Below are 16,284 nucleotides of genomic sequence, written 5' to 3' on the forward strand. Positions count from 1 at the left end.
TCTCTTCTTCCTTCTCTCCAACTCCTATTCCAAAGGCCTTTTTTAGTGGTATGCTGTTAAACTCTCCAGTAAGGATAGGGCAGTATAAACAAAAAGCCTAGTCTAGTGTTTACCAACTTCCATGATGTAAGTATTCACATAAATAGCGAATTTTAAGTTACTAATGGTTTAACAACCAGTTTACAAAATTCCCTAATATTTAACAACCAGCTCTTATAAACCCAGACAGGCCATGCTAGCCCACTACTGTTTTTTTTTGTGTGTTTGATTTGAATAACTTATATTGTTATTTCTTGATGTTTACTGATCATTTTAATGCATTGTCCAGTATGCTAATTGCATACAGTCAATTTAAAATTTTGAATACTGTTATTTTTTTAATCTGTAGAAGTATAATTTGGTCTTTGAAAATATGTTCTATTTCTTTCTTTTACATCTTTTTTATGTTTTCCTATTCCTCTCCTAGAGTCTGTTTCTATTGATTGACTTATCTTTTGGTAATGGGTCGGGTTATCTTTCTTTTTTTAAATGCCTGGTAGATTTGATCGAATATCTGACATTATCAATTTTATATTGTTGGTGGCTGGATTTTGTTGGGAATCCTTAAATACCACTGGGCTTTGCTCTGGGATACAGTTAAATTACTTCAACCAGTATAATCCATTTAAGGCTTTTATTTATTTTTTTTTTTGAGACAGAGTCTCACTCTGTCACCCGAGCTGGAGTGCAGTGGTGCAATCTCAGCTCACTGCAACCTCCACCTGCCGGCTTCAAGTGATTCTCCTGCCTCGGCCTCCCAAATAGCTGGGACTACAGGTGCCTGCCACCACACCTGGCTACTTTTCTTTTGTATTTTTAGTAGAGATGGGGTTTCACTATGTTGGCCAGGCTGGTTTTGAACTCCTGACCTCGTGATCCGCCCATCTTGGCCTCCCAAAGTGCTGGGATTACAGGTGTGAGCCACCACACCCAGCCCATTTAAGGCTTTTTAAATTTAGTTACCCCCTGAAAACACTGGGGTTCTAAATTTGTTTTTGACAGAGCCAAGGTAATTACAGATTTATAAGCTAAATCCAGGCCAGCACTTATATAGGTGAATGAACACATGAAAGATATTATTAATGCCTAGGAAAACGTGAAGATTTTCTACCCTTTTAAAATCAATTCACTGCACAAAACAAAAAGTTTTAGAGAATGTAATTCACAAGATGAAGAAGCTATCACCTCTGTAAAAGAACTATTATAAAAATAAAGTGAGAGAGGATAAAATCAAGATAATATGGTATACACAATAAAAGTGAGCAAAATACGGCTTAACGATCCCCTTTGAAAAGAATATATATGCAACTTCATAAATAATTATAGCTACAATTTGAGTGCTTACTCTTAGCAATTTATATTTATTTGTTCCAGTTACTATTGCTGAGTATCAAACCACTTCAGACTTAGCAGTGTAAAATAATAAGCAGTTTATTATGCTCTGAGCCCAGTATATTCTCTTTATTTATCAAGCCCCTCTTATCTAATTCCTGATGCTTTGATCCCACAATCCATCACTTCAATCGTCACTCGCCATTTTCATGTACTTCCTATCCATCACACTTGTCTGGTAAAACTGCAGGCACTGTTCAAATTTAGTGAACTTTATTTCCATAATTATAACTAGGCTATTGAATACTGCTGGAAAAACCTGAACCACTTCAAAGACAGTGTATTAGTCCATTTTCACACTGCTGATAAAGACATAACTGAGACTGGGCAATTTACAAATGAAAGAGGTTTAACGGACTTAAAGTTCCACATGGCTGTGGCCTCACAATCATGGTGGAAGGCAAGGTGCAGCAAGTAACATCTTACATGGACGGTGGCAGGCAAAGAGAGAGCTTGTGCAGGGAAACTCCCATTTTTAAAACCATCAGATCTCGTGAGACTTATTCACTATGATGAGAACAGCATGGGAAAGACCTGCACCCATGATTCAATTACCTCCCACTGGGTTCCTCCCATGATGCATGGGAATTGTGGGAGTTACAATTCAAGATGAGATTTGGGTGGGGACACAGCCAAACCATGTCACGTGTTGTACTGTTACCTTTCTACCAGCATTCTACCAAAAAGCCTTGCTCGCTACCTTACTACTAATAAACTTTTAAATACCTTTTTGATAAGCAAAAATATCTTGGTATTCCAATCTCAATCTCTTTGAAAATATTACTACATTTTATTAGTCAATGTTATTTTCTTTTGTATCTGGTTTTATTTTTTCATTCCTTTTGCTCATTTAGCAATTATCTTAATATTTATGACATCAATTTATGCAACTTCTTTACAAGTTAACAAAAGGGATGAAACTTACTCATAAGGTTGTTCCAAGGATTATAGGATAATTATAAAATACTCAGAAGGTCCTTCTTATTCCACATTATGTAGTTGCTCACTAAGTATTAGCAATTATTATCATTAGCTATATGTAAGACTATTAATGCTATGACCATAAAAATATTACATATTTTTCTCAGTGAGTTGGTTTTTGACCAAAAAAAGAAAATCTTATACATTAGATTTATTCATTCATTCAACAAATACTTATTGAGTCTTCTGTGTGTAGGCAGAAAATGCTGTCTTTATTTGGGAGGTCTTTTATCCCTTTTAAGAACAGAATCTCTTTCCACACTGGAATGTTAAACCAGCCAGCCATTTTTAATTTCTCATGGAAATATCTGCCTATTGGATTTTTACATTTAAGTTTTTTAGTTCTCTGAAATGTAATTTTTAGTTTGTGAGATAAAATTCCTTCCCTCTAAAGTTAAAGCAACCTAACAATACTATTTATTAATTATATTTACAATTTCTTTTTTTTTTTTTTGAGACAGAGTTTCGCTCTTGTAACCCAGGCTGGAGTGAGGTGGCATGATCTAGGCTCACTGAAACCTCCACCTCCCGGGATCAAGCAATTCTCATGCCTCAGCCACCCAAGTAGCTGGGATTACAGGTACACAACATCATGCCTGGCTAATTTTTTGTATTTTTAGTAGAGACTGGGTTTCAACATGTTGGCCAGGCTGGTCTTGAACTGCTGGCCTCAAGTGATCTGCCTGCCTTGGCCTCCCAAAATGCTAGGACTACAAGTGTGAGCCACTGTGCCTGGCCTTTTGTTTTAAATATTTCAGTTAATGTTCCTTTTGTATTTTTCTGCATTAACTTTAGCCTAATTTTGCAACTAAAGAAATCATCCACTGGAAACTATTACAATTGGATTAAACCTAAAAATTAATCTGGAAACGACTGGTATATATAAAGTGCAACCTATGTGTAATATCTACTAATAAATTTTTTCTATTTGAATCTGTACTTTTGGAAAATTTACTTTTAAGCTCTTTCAGGACTTTTGTAGTTTCTATGTATGTGATATCTATCTGTTAATTTTTGTATTTTCCTCCAATATTTTCTTATTGTTTCTAGCTATAATCTTTAATTTTGTATACTTATTTTGTTCACACAGGTTGATTCACATAGGTTTTCTAATGTTAGCATTCAAACCATAAATAATGATCACTCGTTCTCCTCACTAAGTGTCACATTATTTGCCCACACTGTACACTATACACTGGCATAACAGGGAGCCTGTTATGGCTCACACCTGCAGTCCTAGCATTTTGGGAGGCCAAGGCAGGCAGATCACTATAGAATCAGTAGGACCTGGATTCACTATTATTAGTTATATGATCCTGGGTACATTTCTTAACCTCTGTGCCTCAGTTCTTCAGTTTATACTGATTTTATAGGATGCATGTGAGAATTAGATGAGTTAATACATGTAAAGCACTTATTATGGTGCCTGCTATGCAACAAATATGGACAAATACCTATTGAAAAAAAGCTATCATATCTTTATGTTTCATGCCTTAACATATTTACTTCAAGATTATTAAACAGTTATGATGAAAAGACATCTTCCCTTACAGGTCCTGATTTTAAAGGAAGAACCTGTAGGCTAGGTGTCTCCATTTCCAAAGGAACCCATGGAAAACTATCGAAATCATACATAATATACCATGTATATGTGTGGATTTGAATTTTCCTAGAACCCCACAGCGTGCTCTAGGTTTGTTGCTCACACGTATGGTTTTCACACACATGAACACCAAAATGTTCTAAAAAATCCACTACTATCCTATTTCCAATTAAAATATGATAGCTTTTTTCCTTGTTATTTTTATATTATATGGTTTTATTCAATTTATTTGCACTAACATCTTAATATTGACTGATATCCAATTATTAAGCTATTCTTGAGTTCTTGGGGGGAACTATCTGGCAGAGATAGATTATTCTTTTAACATGATTAATTTCAATGTGTTCATATATTTATATAGAGTTTTTTGTTCTCTTAACACACATTCATAAATGAGACAGCTATAAGTTTCTTTTCAGGAAGAAAAACATAGACAACTGTCCATATCTTTACACACTTTTAAACTTTATGTCATTTTGTTTAATATGTGAATCTTGCAAGTAAAATACCTGATATTTTACTTTATTTATTATTAGTATTATTTTTGAGATAGGGTCTCACTCTATCACTCCGGTTGGAATGCAGTGGCATGACTATGGCTCACTGCAGCCTCGACCTCTGAGGCTCAAGCAATCCTCCCACCTCAGCCTCCTGAGTACCTAGGACTATAGGCACATGCCACCATGCCCAGGTAAGTTTTTATTTTTTGAGAGACAGGATCTTATTACGTTGCCCAGGCTAGTCTTGAACTCCTGCACTCAAGCAATTCTCCCACCTTGGATTTCCAAAGTGTTGGGATTACAGGCATGAGCTACCATGCCTGGTCCTGATATTTTAAAAGTCTATTTTTGAATCCTCTTTTTAAAATAGGAAGCTTAAACTATTTACATTTATTGTCATGACTGGGTTGCTCTTACTTAAATTTCTTATTTCGTTACATTCTTTTAAAAATATCTCACTTAATTTTTTTTAACTCTGACAACTTAGTGTAATAATCTATTTTATATATATCACTTGTTTTATTTATTTCAAACTCTAAGATGAAATAATAACTTTTAACTATACGCTAGGGATAAGAGTAATGGTTACATGACTTTTTCTTCCTAAGCTAGGACGCTTTGCTCAATCTTTGAAAACAATTTGGTTCTGTTCGCTCACATTATCATATACACATATCTAATGTAAAATCTTCAGGAATTATTCTGGACATATATAATAATTAAGAAAGTTCTATATATTTAACTGATTTCAAAGTTCATCCAATGGTATTTTTGGTTCATAAATTTCCCATTAAAAATTTTTTTAATTGATATATAATAGTTGTACATATTTTGGGGGTACAAGTGATATTCTGACACCATATATAGTGTATAATGATCAAATCAGAGCATCCTAGATACCCATTCTCCAAGCATTTATCTTTTATGCTGGGAACATAAATCTTCTCTTCTATTTTGAAATATACAATAAATTATTAACTGTAATTTCCCTACTGTAATACTGACTACTAGAACTCATTCCTTCTAACTATATTTTTGTACTCCTTAACCAACTTCTCTTCATCCCTCCCTCTAAGATCTTAAGATGTTCTGTTCTTAAATTCTTAACTTTGATTCATATCTAGAAATGGTACTATATCTTTAATAAATCTTAAATCTTTGTTTTTTTTTTTTTCCAGGGAGGGAACACTGATAATATTTCTCTAATAACACACATATGTTTACAACTACCATCACAAATGACTGACAACTTAGGTGACTAGATTCCTCGGGCTACAGTTTTTCTCTTAGTGCTCTATATATTTCTTCATTCTCTTTTGGATTTAGTGTTTTTACAGAGAAGTCTCAAATGTACTATATGTTTTTCTGTTTAGGTGTTTGTAATATTTATTTTACTCTTAAGATAAAAACAAAAGAATTTTCTAGATATAGTTCTCAACATATAAATTTAGCCTAGAATGCAGGATGACTCATTTCTTCAGAAATCTCAGGAAGGTTTCTTCATCATGCTCGCTATTGTTTCTGCTCCACTAGTACTGTCTGGGAATACTTATTTGTGGGTCAAATATCTTTCTATGTCCTCATCATTTATTTCTTTCATTTTAGTTTTGGTCATTTCTTCCTACCTCGAATTTGTCTCCCACTTCACGGATTAGATTTTTCCATAGTGTCAATTCCATCATTTTAGGCCTGAGATACAGTTTTAAGGAAGCAACTGAAGAAAGAACAAGTACTTTAAAATTGCAGAGACTGTGGTCTTAAATCCAAGTTATCCTATTTTAGATTAAATGACCTAAGGAAATCACTTAACATGTCTGTTTATAAAATTTCTCATGTGCAAAAAAAGTCCCAATATCTATCTTGCATGATTAACATGAGATTTAGAAATAATATTTGTAAAACTCTTATTATTGTGCCTTATATATAATTGGAACATAAGATGAACCTGCCATTATTATGAATCCCTATTTTGACTTTTTTCCTCACTTAATTTTATTTCAGACTGCTCCATTTCTCATCTCAGCCTGTTCTGTACATAGGATTCCCTGTTCTTCTTTCAAAAAGAGGTCCTATCTTTTCAAATTTCATGAAAATAGGTAATATTGGGTTGTGGTTAAGGCAGTGGATTCTGCACTCCCACTCTCAGTGTTTGAATCCTGGTTCTACCATTTACTATGTAACTTTCAGCAAGTTACTTAACTTCTGATGTAGTTTTCTCCCGTACAGAAATAAAACCCTGTAATTTCGTCGTTTGTATTAAACGACTAAATACATATAAAGTGTTTAGAAGAATGCCTAAAGATAGAAAGCATTTAGGCATCTAGCAAATGAAAGCAGCTGTTCCTCTTTTACTTCCTAAAGTTAATCATGTCAAAAATATTTTGTTCTCCTCCAAGTCCTCTAGAAATATTCCTGTTCTTTTGAGCTGCGAAATCTCTTCCCAAATATTTGTTCCTAGTGTACTTATTTCTGAAAGAAAAGAAGCCTATTCAGTCCTGGTGTTTGCAAAGAGAGGCTGGATAAATTATGCTTAGTCACCTCACACTTATGTGCCCCTCAACATTTAAACTGGACCTTAGGTAAATGGACATAGCCTCTGCCTATTCTGATTATCCATTTAATTTAAACCTTGGTTTAAATTGCATTTTGTTCATGGCTCACAACTCCCAGTTCTTTAATACTGAGAGACAATATGAGGTTCTTCTCTGAGCATAAAACATCTCTGCAGACAACTGTTTCCAGGGTTCTTTTTGCTTTTGCCCAACATAAACGACTCCATCTGAGGGGAGCACATATACCAATAAGCAATATTTCATCCTCTACGTCACTATTCCCTACCATATTGTGCACTAGTACCACCAGAAAAAGTACATGCTATTTCAGAGCAGCAATCACTATGGGAGTGCTAATCTGTCCCATTCTGTCAGTAGTTCGAAATTTTTGTGCAGTCGTATGCCAGTGTATATACTATGAACCCTCACATGTGTGCAGCTGGATTTTGGTCAACGTTAGTACTTATTTTTGCCTCACTTCAGAATTTATATTGTTACACTGACAGCTGCCAGACAGAATACTAAAATGAACAGGTCTTAAGAAAAAATGGGGCAAATCTTACTATAAGCAAAATGTAGGATTATAACTCATTGTAAAACTCCTGCCAAAAAAAAAAACTATGTACCATTTACACAAGAGCCTATTTATTTTTTTCTGTGAGGACAGAAGAGATAATGGTCAAAGTAGTAAAAAGCACAACTGAAGCAGTGAGATAGGTATACAGAGGGCATAGTGCATTAACTGTGGATGCCAACACAGACTCTTTATGATTCCATGGGGATCAGGTTGTAGTTAGTTGCTGATTTGCTTACTCTTTGAGCACTGTATTTTTAATTCCTTCAAGTGTGCTGCCAAAAATTCTATCATTTGAAAGTGTGCCTCAAACATAAAAGGATAATTATTACCATACGGCCATTGATTTCTCCTGGTTCTGTTGGGTAGAATCACACAGAAATAGTTTAAAAAAGCACAAGCTATTCAATATCTGAAGTTACTACTTCCTAAGTTCTTCACAATTCTGGGTTAAAAATATTTTCTTCAAAAATGTTATCATGGCTAGTTTTGAGTTTCCCAACTATCTCTGGTCATTTTTCCCATTGTGTGTGTGTTCTTCCTGTAGGACAGCACTCAAGAATGAACTCAATATTCCCACAGTGATGTTGATTCTAATGTAAACTTTATTTTTACCATGTGTTATTGACCATGACATAGTGTTACTGTTTTTAATTTTTAAAATTCCTTAGAATTTTAACATAAAATGCAGCCATACCTGCATTTTATGCAGATATGTAAATCACCATTACCCAATGATCATATACTTACTGAGACGTTTTCTTCAGACTTGACAAGTTTTTTCTTCAGTTTTTTCTTTTCACGCACTAGATCACTGTGGGTCTTAAGCAATTCTTCAAAGCGAACTTTGGTTTTTACTTTTGCTTCACTCTCAGCTACAAAAGATACAGCCATGTGATTTTGTAAACGACTCTATTATAACACACAACCTACACTACTAGGATGTTAAGAAATAAGTTCTTGTAAATATCAGCATGAGTTCTCTAGCTACATTAGAAAAACTCACTAATCTTTCCTTCTTAAAATATTTTTTGTTTTGACTTTAGTGACACAACATTCACCTGTATCCCTCCAACCTTTTTGGCCACTCACTCTGAAGTCTCCTTTGCTAAGTTAACTTTTTATTTCTGATAAACAGTAGCATCTACCACTGTTAGTTACGTGTTATGTGGCTTTAGACAAGTTACTTAACATCTCTAAACTTCATTTTCCTTATCTGTAAAATCACAATTATCTTATGCCAAAGATCATTTTGCATGAAAAATGGCTAAGGTCTGCCTAGCCTGTAATCAGTATTCCACAAATATTAACAGGTTTTTCCTTTAAAACATGAAGATAATGCTTAAGTCTCTGAAAATTTCCCAATTCATTTAGGATAAAATAAGTCTTTTATATACCCTACAGGGTTCCATACCTCCTGATCTATCTCCAGGGCTTCAAATCAAGACAAATATCCTCTAAGATGCCTATGTTCTAGCTATAATACCCTTCCTTTAGCTCCTCTGTCACGGCAAGCTCCTTCCCACATGAAGCTGTTTCTGAGGCAAGCTTCCTCTAATTCCTCACCTGGCTGGTGTTAACCTGTCTGTTTAAATGCTGTCTGTAAATAAAACATCTCCTGAAAAACTCATCTAAATTTTCCCTTTTCTCACATAGCAGGTTGTTCTCTTCCTTCACAGCACTCAACCCAAATGGAAATTGTATAATTATTTTTATACCTATATAAAGAAATATATTTTCTGTTTCCCCCTTAACTACATCCCCAGCTACTATTATGAGGTCTGACATAGTATACATAGTCATTATGTTTTAAATTAATAAATGCTGAATGAATGGGTACTCTACAGGAAGTGTTGGCAAACTATGGCCTGCAGGCTAGTCACTTGTTTTTGTAAAGGTTTATTAAAATCAGACATGCCCATTTGATTAAGAATTGTTATAGCTGCTTTCATGCTTTAAAAGAGACAGAGACACAGAGTTGAGCAGTTATAGCCGAAACTAAGCCTAAAATATTTACTAACTGGCCCTTTTTGAAAAGATTGCCAACGCTTGCAGTGGAGTAAAACACTCAATTTTGACGATAAAGAATAAAAACTAACCCTATGTTGTAATCATTATTTACCTTGTCCATCTGAGTCCCAAACTACCATCCATTAAATATATACTAACCTTAATCACAACATTAAATAGAAAACTGAATACAAAACCAATAAATATCTCTAAATGTAGTATATTTGGTCAATGACATCTACTGTATTCATTAATCTGTTCAAGAATCCCTTAAAATAAACCAAACTTAAAAGTAAATGTAAAAAATATAAATTTTATACATAAATTTCATAGAAGTCTTACCAGTAGGCATCTCTCAGCTTTATGCAGAGGACTGAGAATGTAAAGCATTGACTCAATCAGGATCCTATTGAAACAAAGGAGATGTATTTGTAATATGGAACTTCCAAATAAAAATTATAAAACATTCTTCACACAAGACCATGCCATTGTATGTCCACTACTTCATTAAGTTTATACCAATAAAGCTATGTTCCCTTAACCCAATCTTATGCAAATGACTTGGGTACATTTGAATCAGGTTAGGGCCCTAAAATCAAGGGAAACAAACTAGATCATATCTGAATAAAGTATTTATATATCTGAAACAAGAAAAAACATTTTGAAGGCAGTGCACATCTAATGTCATATGTTAATAAACTTTTTAAAGTGTTTTAATACATTAATGAACATTTCAACACACTTTTAAGAAACAAAACTCCATCTCAGGATTGACTTTCCTAAGAGCATTCACTATTACATTAAAGCATGCTTGTGCGTAGCACACTCACAGACAGTGAATTTAAATACCTCCGTGTCTGCCATTGAAAATTCTGCTACAATAGAGAAGGATAGTACAAGTATTTGTACCATCTTTCTTTAATAAAACCTGGATGTGTATTACTGTGTGTCAGAACTACTCAAAACCATGGTTAAACTCAGTATGTATATTACTAAATTGCCCATTTTATTAAAAAATTGGGGTGTACGTCTAAAATGAACATATTAATTCTCACATCAGAACATTTAGAATGTAATATGCATGTTTTTGAGACTAAAACTGAAGAATGTTAAAAAAAAAAAAGAAAAGCTGGTTCAGGGATTATTGATTTGTTTGTTTTTGAGATGGAGTCTCCCTTTGTCGAGTGCAGTGGCGTGATCTTGGCTCACTGCAACCTCTGCCTCCCAGGTTCAAGAGATTCTCCTGCCTCAGCCTCCCGAGTAGCTGGGATTACAGGTGTGCACCACCACACCCAGCTAATTTTTGTATTTTTAGTAGAGACAGGGTTTCACCATGTTGGCCAGGCTGGTCTTGAACTTCTGACCTCATATGATCTGCCCGACTCAGCCTCCCAAAGTGTCAGGATTACAGGCGTGAGCCACCACACTGTGCCCAGGGTATTATTGGTTAATGCTCCAACTCCCTGGAGATCCACATTCATGTTCCTCTTGCAGAAATGTCTAAGAAATTCTAAAAAGAAAGGAATGATTATGTAAACATACCTAACCATGTCAGTTAACTTAGGCAACAACTACGTGGCACCCAGTCAAAACAGACATCACTAAATCCATGGAGTAAAAACTCCTATACTTTAGTGATAGGAGCCTGTATTTACTCCTTCTAGCAATTATAAATCTAATAAATCTAGTCTTCTACTTTCTAGTCTATATCAAATTAGAAAAGAGAAGCTGCAAAGGCAAGTGCAATGACAGCATCAGTAATTGAAACCTGAGAGCACCGAAGTAGAAAAATCATAAAACAAATAAAAATTTAATATTTATACTACTTGACGGTCATCTAACAGGCAAGGAAAAAGCTGACCTATATTATGACTCTGATTCATCAAAAAAAAGCCTGCTGGGCGCGGTGGCTCATGTCTGTAATCCCAATACTTTGGGAGGATAAGGAGGGCGGATCACTTGAGGTCAGGAGTTTGAGTCCTGTCTGGCCAACATGGTAAAACCCCATCTCTACTAAAAATACAAAAATTAGTCAGGCGTGGTAGTGGGTGCCTGTAATCCCAGCTACTGGGGAGGCTGAGGCAGGAAAATCGCTTGAACCTGGGATGTGGAGGTTGCAGTGAGCCGAGACTGCACCAGTGCGCTCCAGGTGATGGAGTGAGATAATATTTTAGAAAGATTAAATAACTAATGAAGAGGCAGGAGAAAGAATCGGAGATGATTCCCATGTTTCTAGAACTAGAATAAGTAGATTAGTAGTATCATTACACTGTAATATAATGCAGTGCAGGGGAGTAGCTTAAAACCCACATCCTAGAATTAGTTTCCATAGTCACTTGCGTGACTTTTGTTTCCTCATCTATAAAAACACCCTACCAGTGCCGACTCAAAGGGTTGTTGTAAGGGTTAAATGATTTAGAACAGTACCTTAGACAGAAGAAGCAACAATAAATGTTAGCTATAATTGTAACAGGTTGTTAGGGTGCAGTCACTGAGCTTAGCATGGGTCATGTTGAGTTGGGTATCTGAAGGGCACTGAGCAGCTACAAGCATCAGCTCCATTTTCAGATCCTTGGATCCAAATACCAGTTCTACCTGCCAGCAGATTCATCTCTATGGACATCAACTTCCTAATCTTTCACAATAATAAGAGTAAATCACTCACAGTGTTTTTATAAAGATTAAATGAGAATATGCAAGTAAAATACTAGGCACAATGCCTAGCACATGGCAAGCCCTTCAAAAATAACAACTGTTATTACTGTGACGTGTGTGTGTGTTTATGTATATAATCATATTATGTTTGTTAGGCAATCTATTAATCCAGCAGGGAGACCATAGGCTGAAGATTTGGGAGTTACTTATAAATATGATAGTTCCAAGAAAATAAAAAGCCAATGAGAATCTTGTGAGCCTACAATATAAAGTAAAATCAGGGAGATAGGTGAAAAACTGGGAGATAGAAGCATTACAGAAGCAAAGAGTTTTAAAGGAGATGTTGCCTATATACTGTGTGGCATCAAAAGGGGCTGGAGGTTTTGAAGAAAGTCCACTGAATCTGCAAGTAGGAAGTCACGTGTGTCAAAGCTGTTTACGGAGGGGCAGAAACTTAGCAGGCTGGGGCTAAGGAATGAATGGAAGGTGACACCTGTAGAAGGGACTTGTAGACAATTCTTTACAGAATTCTTCCAACTGTCTTCCCATCACCCCCAAAGTCAGTGACATGAGACAGTAACTCTGAGGGACAAAAACAATGTGGAAGGATTATGCTTTTTAAGATTGTTTCCATGCCGCTATCACCTTTCCCTTAAAAAAAAAATTCATCATCTACACAGAAACTAGTGTAATTTTCTAAAATTCAAATGTGATGGTGTCGTTTCTTCGCTTAAAATTCTTCACTAGCTCCCAATCGCACACGGAAAAAAATATCAAGTCCTTACCATTGAGGTCCAAGGCCATTTATGAAATGTCCCCTTCACACATACACTGTATTCCAGCCATGTGAAACTACCTGCAGGCCTTCACGTGTGCCAAGTTCTCTCTTGCTTTTGTATCATTACACACATATCCCCTCCACTGAAAAATGTTCTTCCTCCTTTGTCTCTCTAACAAACTCCTCACTCTCCTTTAAAGGCAAATGATATCTTCTGTAGAGAGCATTCTCACCTTGAAGGGCATTTAAGAACTTCTCTTCTGTGCCTTAATCTTTGTAGCTTCCTCTACCTCAACCTTGAATTTTCACCCTGGTAAAATATTCTGTAACTCCCACCAAACTGCTAGCTTTGGAGGGCCAGGCCAATGCTCTCTTATAGTTATGTATCTGCCACTATGAAAGAAAAGAGAAGAGAGGAGAAGAAAAGAGAAGCGAAGTGAAGAGAAGCAAAAGCAAAGCAAGTAAAGAAGACTCAGGCTTGAGCTCTAGTGTCACCACTTACTGATGTGTGACCTTGGGCAAGCTACTTAATTTCTAATCCTTGGTTTCTCCTTGTCTGGGAATTTAAAATGGCACCTATTTTAGTACTGTAAGGAGAAGAGAAAATACCAAAAAGCAAAGTAATCAGTAAATTGCAACAAAATTACTTTATGTCCATTATTATTGTATTAAAAGTAAGTAAATAATTATAAATAAAATACATAAATCATATACTTACTATTAATAGCTTAATACACAACTAAACTAATAAATACTAATATTATTTAATGATAACACAGCAAATACAGTACAGAAATCATCTCTAATTTTTTTTTTTTTTGGAGACAGTCTTGCTCTGTTGCCCAGTTTGGAGTGCAGTGGCACAATCTCAGCTCACTGCTGCCTCCGCCTCCTGGGTTCAAGCAATTCCCCTGCCTCAGCCTCCCTAGTAGCTGTGACTACAGGTGTTGGCCATCACACCCGGCTAATTTTTGTATTTTTAGTAGAGATGGGGTTTCACCAACATTGGCCAGGCTGATACTGAACTCCTGACCTCAAGTGATCACCCACTTTGGCCTACCAAAGTGCTAGGTTTACAGGCGTGACCAACTGCCCTCAGCCATCTCTAAATCCTAATATGTACTACAGCAAACACAAGATAGAATTAATGGCTAATATTTGATTAGTAACCTCTGCAAAAATTCAGATAGGACTTTAAAAGACACCTCTGAATCTTATATATTCCATTATTTTACAACTTCTCCCTCACAAACCCTTTCACAGGAGCGTCTAAGAGATATTGCATAGGAAAATTAAACGAATTACATTTCATCTCATTTTATTTTACAGACAACCTGATTATCAGCCAATATGTGGCTCAATATCAATGGGAGAAAAAACTGAGAGGCTCGATAATTCGCTCCTTAACCAAATGTTATCGCAAGGGAAAAAAAGACAAACCAAAATCCTGTATACAAAATTCAATGAATAAATCAACAAGATTCTTCATAAGTAAACAAGATTCTAACTTTATAAACATTATTCTTCATAAACAAGATTCTAAGTATGGTTTAAAAACACTTTTGGTATTTGAATTTCTTTCAAGCGTTCTTTAAAAAATCTCCCAGAGTACTCATAAGAAGCAATCTTCTTCCTAACGCCCAAGCAGTAACAGCAACTGTTAATGCAACAGGTGAAAAAACTGTTGGCATCTCTTTCTCAAAAGAAAGGGAAAAGCTTTATTTTCACAATAGATGTTTTCACAGGAATGCTAAACGCAGCACAACCTTTGATAAGGATTCTTAAATGGTCTACATTTTTGTTCTATTTTTATGCATCTCGAAACAACCCTATTAATATAATTTGGCTCTTATAAATGTAACAAATTGATCACCTTTTCTCAGACGTAATTAAGAAGGCTTTGACAGGTTGAAGATTCAGCCCCAGGTTGACACTCTAAAAGGAAATAAACACAGTACGCATCTGATTTAAAAGCATTTAAATAAGAATCGGGAGTAGGAAAGGCAAAGACTGAATTCTCTATCAGAGCACCATGCTCAACTCTCCGGAGACACGGAGACCAGTGAAAGAAGCGCAAAAGTACGGTGAGTACTCTCAGAAATCGCATTCCTCCGGGACGCCCGGCCCACGCTCGCCGGTCACTACGCTATCAGCCCCCGCGCTCTCGGACTCCAGCAGCCCCGACACGCCGCCCCGGAGAGGGCCGGGAAGGCCGAGCACCGCGGCCCGCGCTCCCGCCACCAGCTCACCCATGATGTACTCACGGAGAGGGGTACGCAGAACCCTCCGTCCCGCCCGAGCCGACACCAGGAGCACTGCAAACCGACTCCCCCAGCCTAGCGGCGCGAGCGCGAAATGAGGCGGCCGCACAGCCACCTAACCCGCCAGCGACCGGTGTTCTGAGAGCAAGCCGCGACTCTGTGCCGCAGTGCGGACAGCGCGCCGCCTGTGACGTCAGCGCCTGCCTACGCCGCCGTTCCCATGGCGACCGATGCGCCCCGCGCTTGGGGCAAAGACCACGGCCCCGCCCCCACTCCTTCACCGCCTTCTCCCAGGAGGAGGGGCTGTGCGGCGTCTGCCTGGGGGCCCTCAGGCCGCAGGCGGGCGTGAGCTTCGGGGACCTTAGGGGGCTCCCGCCTCCCCGGCCATGCGAGCGGGAACAGTCTCCTTCTCTCGGAGCGGTAAGGGACCCGGAAATGCGCGGGTGCCCCTACAGAGCCTGAGTTTTCCCCGCCCTCACCTCCGAAAATGCTCTTTCCGCCTTAGAATTGTAGTTAGCGCAGGGAAAAACTCACTGGGCAAAGGAAAACTGGGGAGGCTGTCATGGAAGCCGCCCAGAATAAGAAAATGAATGAATGAGGCAAAGAAACAGATTTGTCACTCCCCACGCGATCGCGCCCACAAAAGAAAACGGTTTTAAAGCGTGGGAAATGAAGTTGTACAACAGACAAAATTTTATGAAAAAATTATCCACTATTCCTTTAGAGCTATCTCCCTGTTTGTGGAAAACAAAAGTTAAAACGCCATCCTTTTCTACACCTAATGCTCCCTCCCACTTTTCTGATTTCTACCACAGGCGCCATCTTCAGCTCTGAGTCACCAGGGCTGGAAAAATACTAGATGCGCTGCTCGTGGACTCGTGAATACAGGCCATTTCCTGTACCTACAGCCACGCACTGTAACCTGTTGCTTCATTTGTA

The 16,284-nt window shown here is 37.2% G+C and overlaps 1 protein-coding gene and 1 long non-coding RNA gene across 18 annotated transcripts in view; one reads left to right on the plus strand and one right to left on the minus strand.

Moving 5' to 3' along the window:
- Positions 1 to 15,515, minus strand: part of AHI1 (Abelson helper integration site 1) — a 220,199-nt gene extending 204,684 nt beyond the window's left edge. For 9 of the 12 annotated variants that reach the window (XR_009212506.1, XM_032159628.2, XM_032159584.2 and 6 more), the window contains exons 1-4: positions 15,349 to 15,515; positions 14,958 to 15,019; positions 9,994 to 10,057; positions 8,392 to 8,516 (exon numbers count right to left, since the gene is read on the minus strand). Coding sequence is in view for 11 of the 12 variants with exons in the window: in XM_032159628.2 (XP_032015519.1) it covers positions 8,392 to 8,516; positions 9,994 to 10,003 (135 nt within the window). In the remaining variant the exon portion in view is untranslated. Of the gene's footprint in view, positions 1 to 8,391; positions 8,517 to 9,993; positions 10,058 to 13,317; positions 13,478 to 13,586; positions 13,687 to 14,957; positions 15,020 to 15,348 lie in introns of those variants that run through there. The other 3 variants (XM_058435578.1, XM_032159550.2, XM_032159561.2) reach the window with 2 other exon arrangements.
- Positions 15,516 to 15,628: 113 nt separating this feature from the next.
- The window catches only part of LOC116810182 (uncharacterized), a 302,975-nt gene continuing 302,319 nt past the window's right edge, over positions 15,629 to 16,284 (plus strand). For 5 of the 6 annotated variants that reach the window (XR_009212510.1, XR_009212513.1, XR_009212508.1 and 2 more), the window contains exon 1: positions 15,629 to 15,765. This is a non-coding gene — a long non-coding RNA (uncharacterized LOC116810182). The remainder of the gene's footprint in view (positions 15,766 to 16,284) is intronic. The other variant, XR_009212509.1, reaches the window with a different exon arrangement.

Source organism: Hylobates moloch, unplaced genomic scaffold, assembly GCF_009828535.3.
Source record: "Hylobates moloch isolate HMO894 unplaced genomic scaffold, HMol_V3 SCAFFOLD_2, whole genome shotgun sequence".
Taxonomy (NCBI): Eukaryota; Metazoa; Chordata; class Mammalia; order Primates; family Hylobatidae; genus Hylobates; species Hylobates moloch.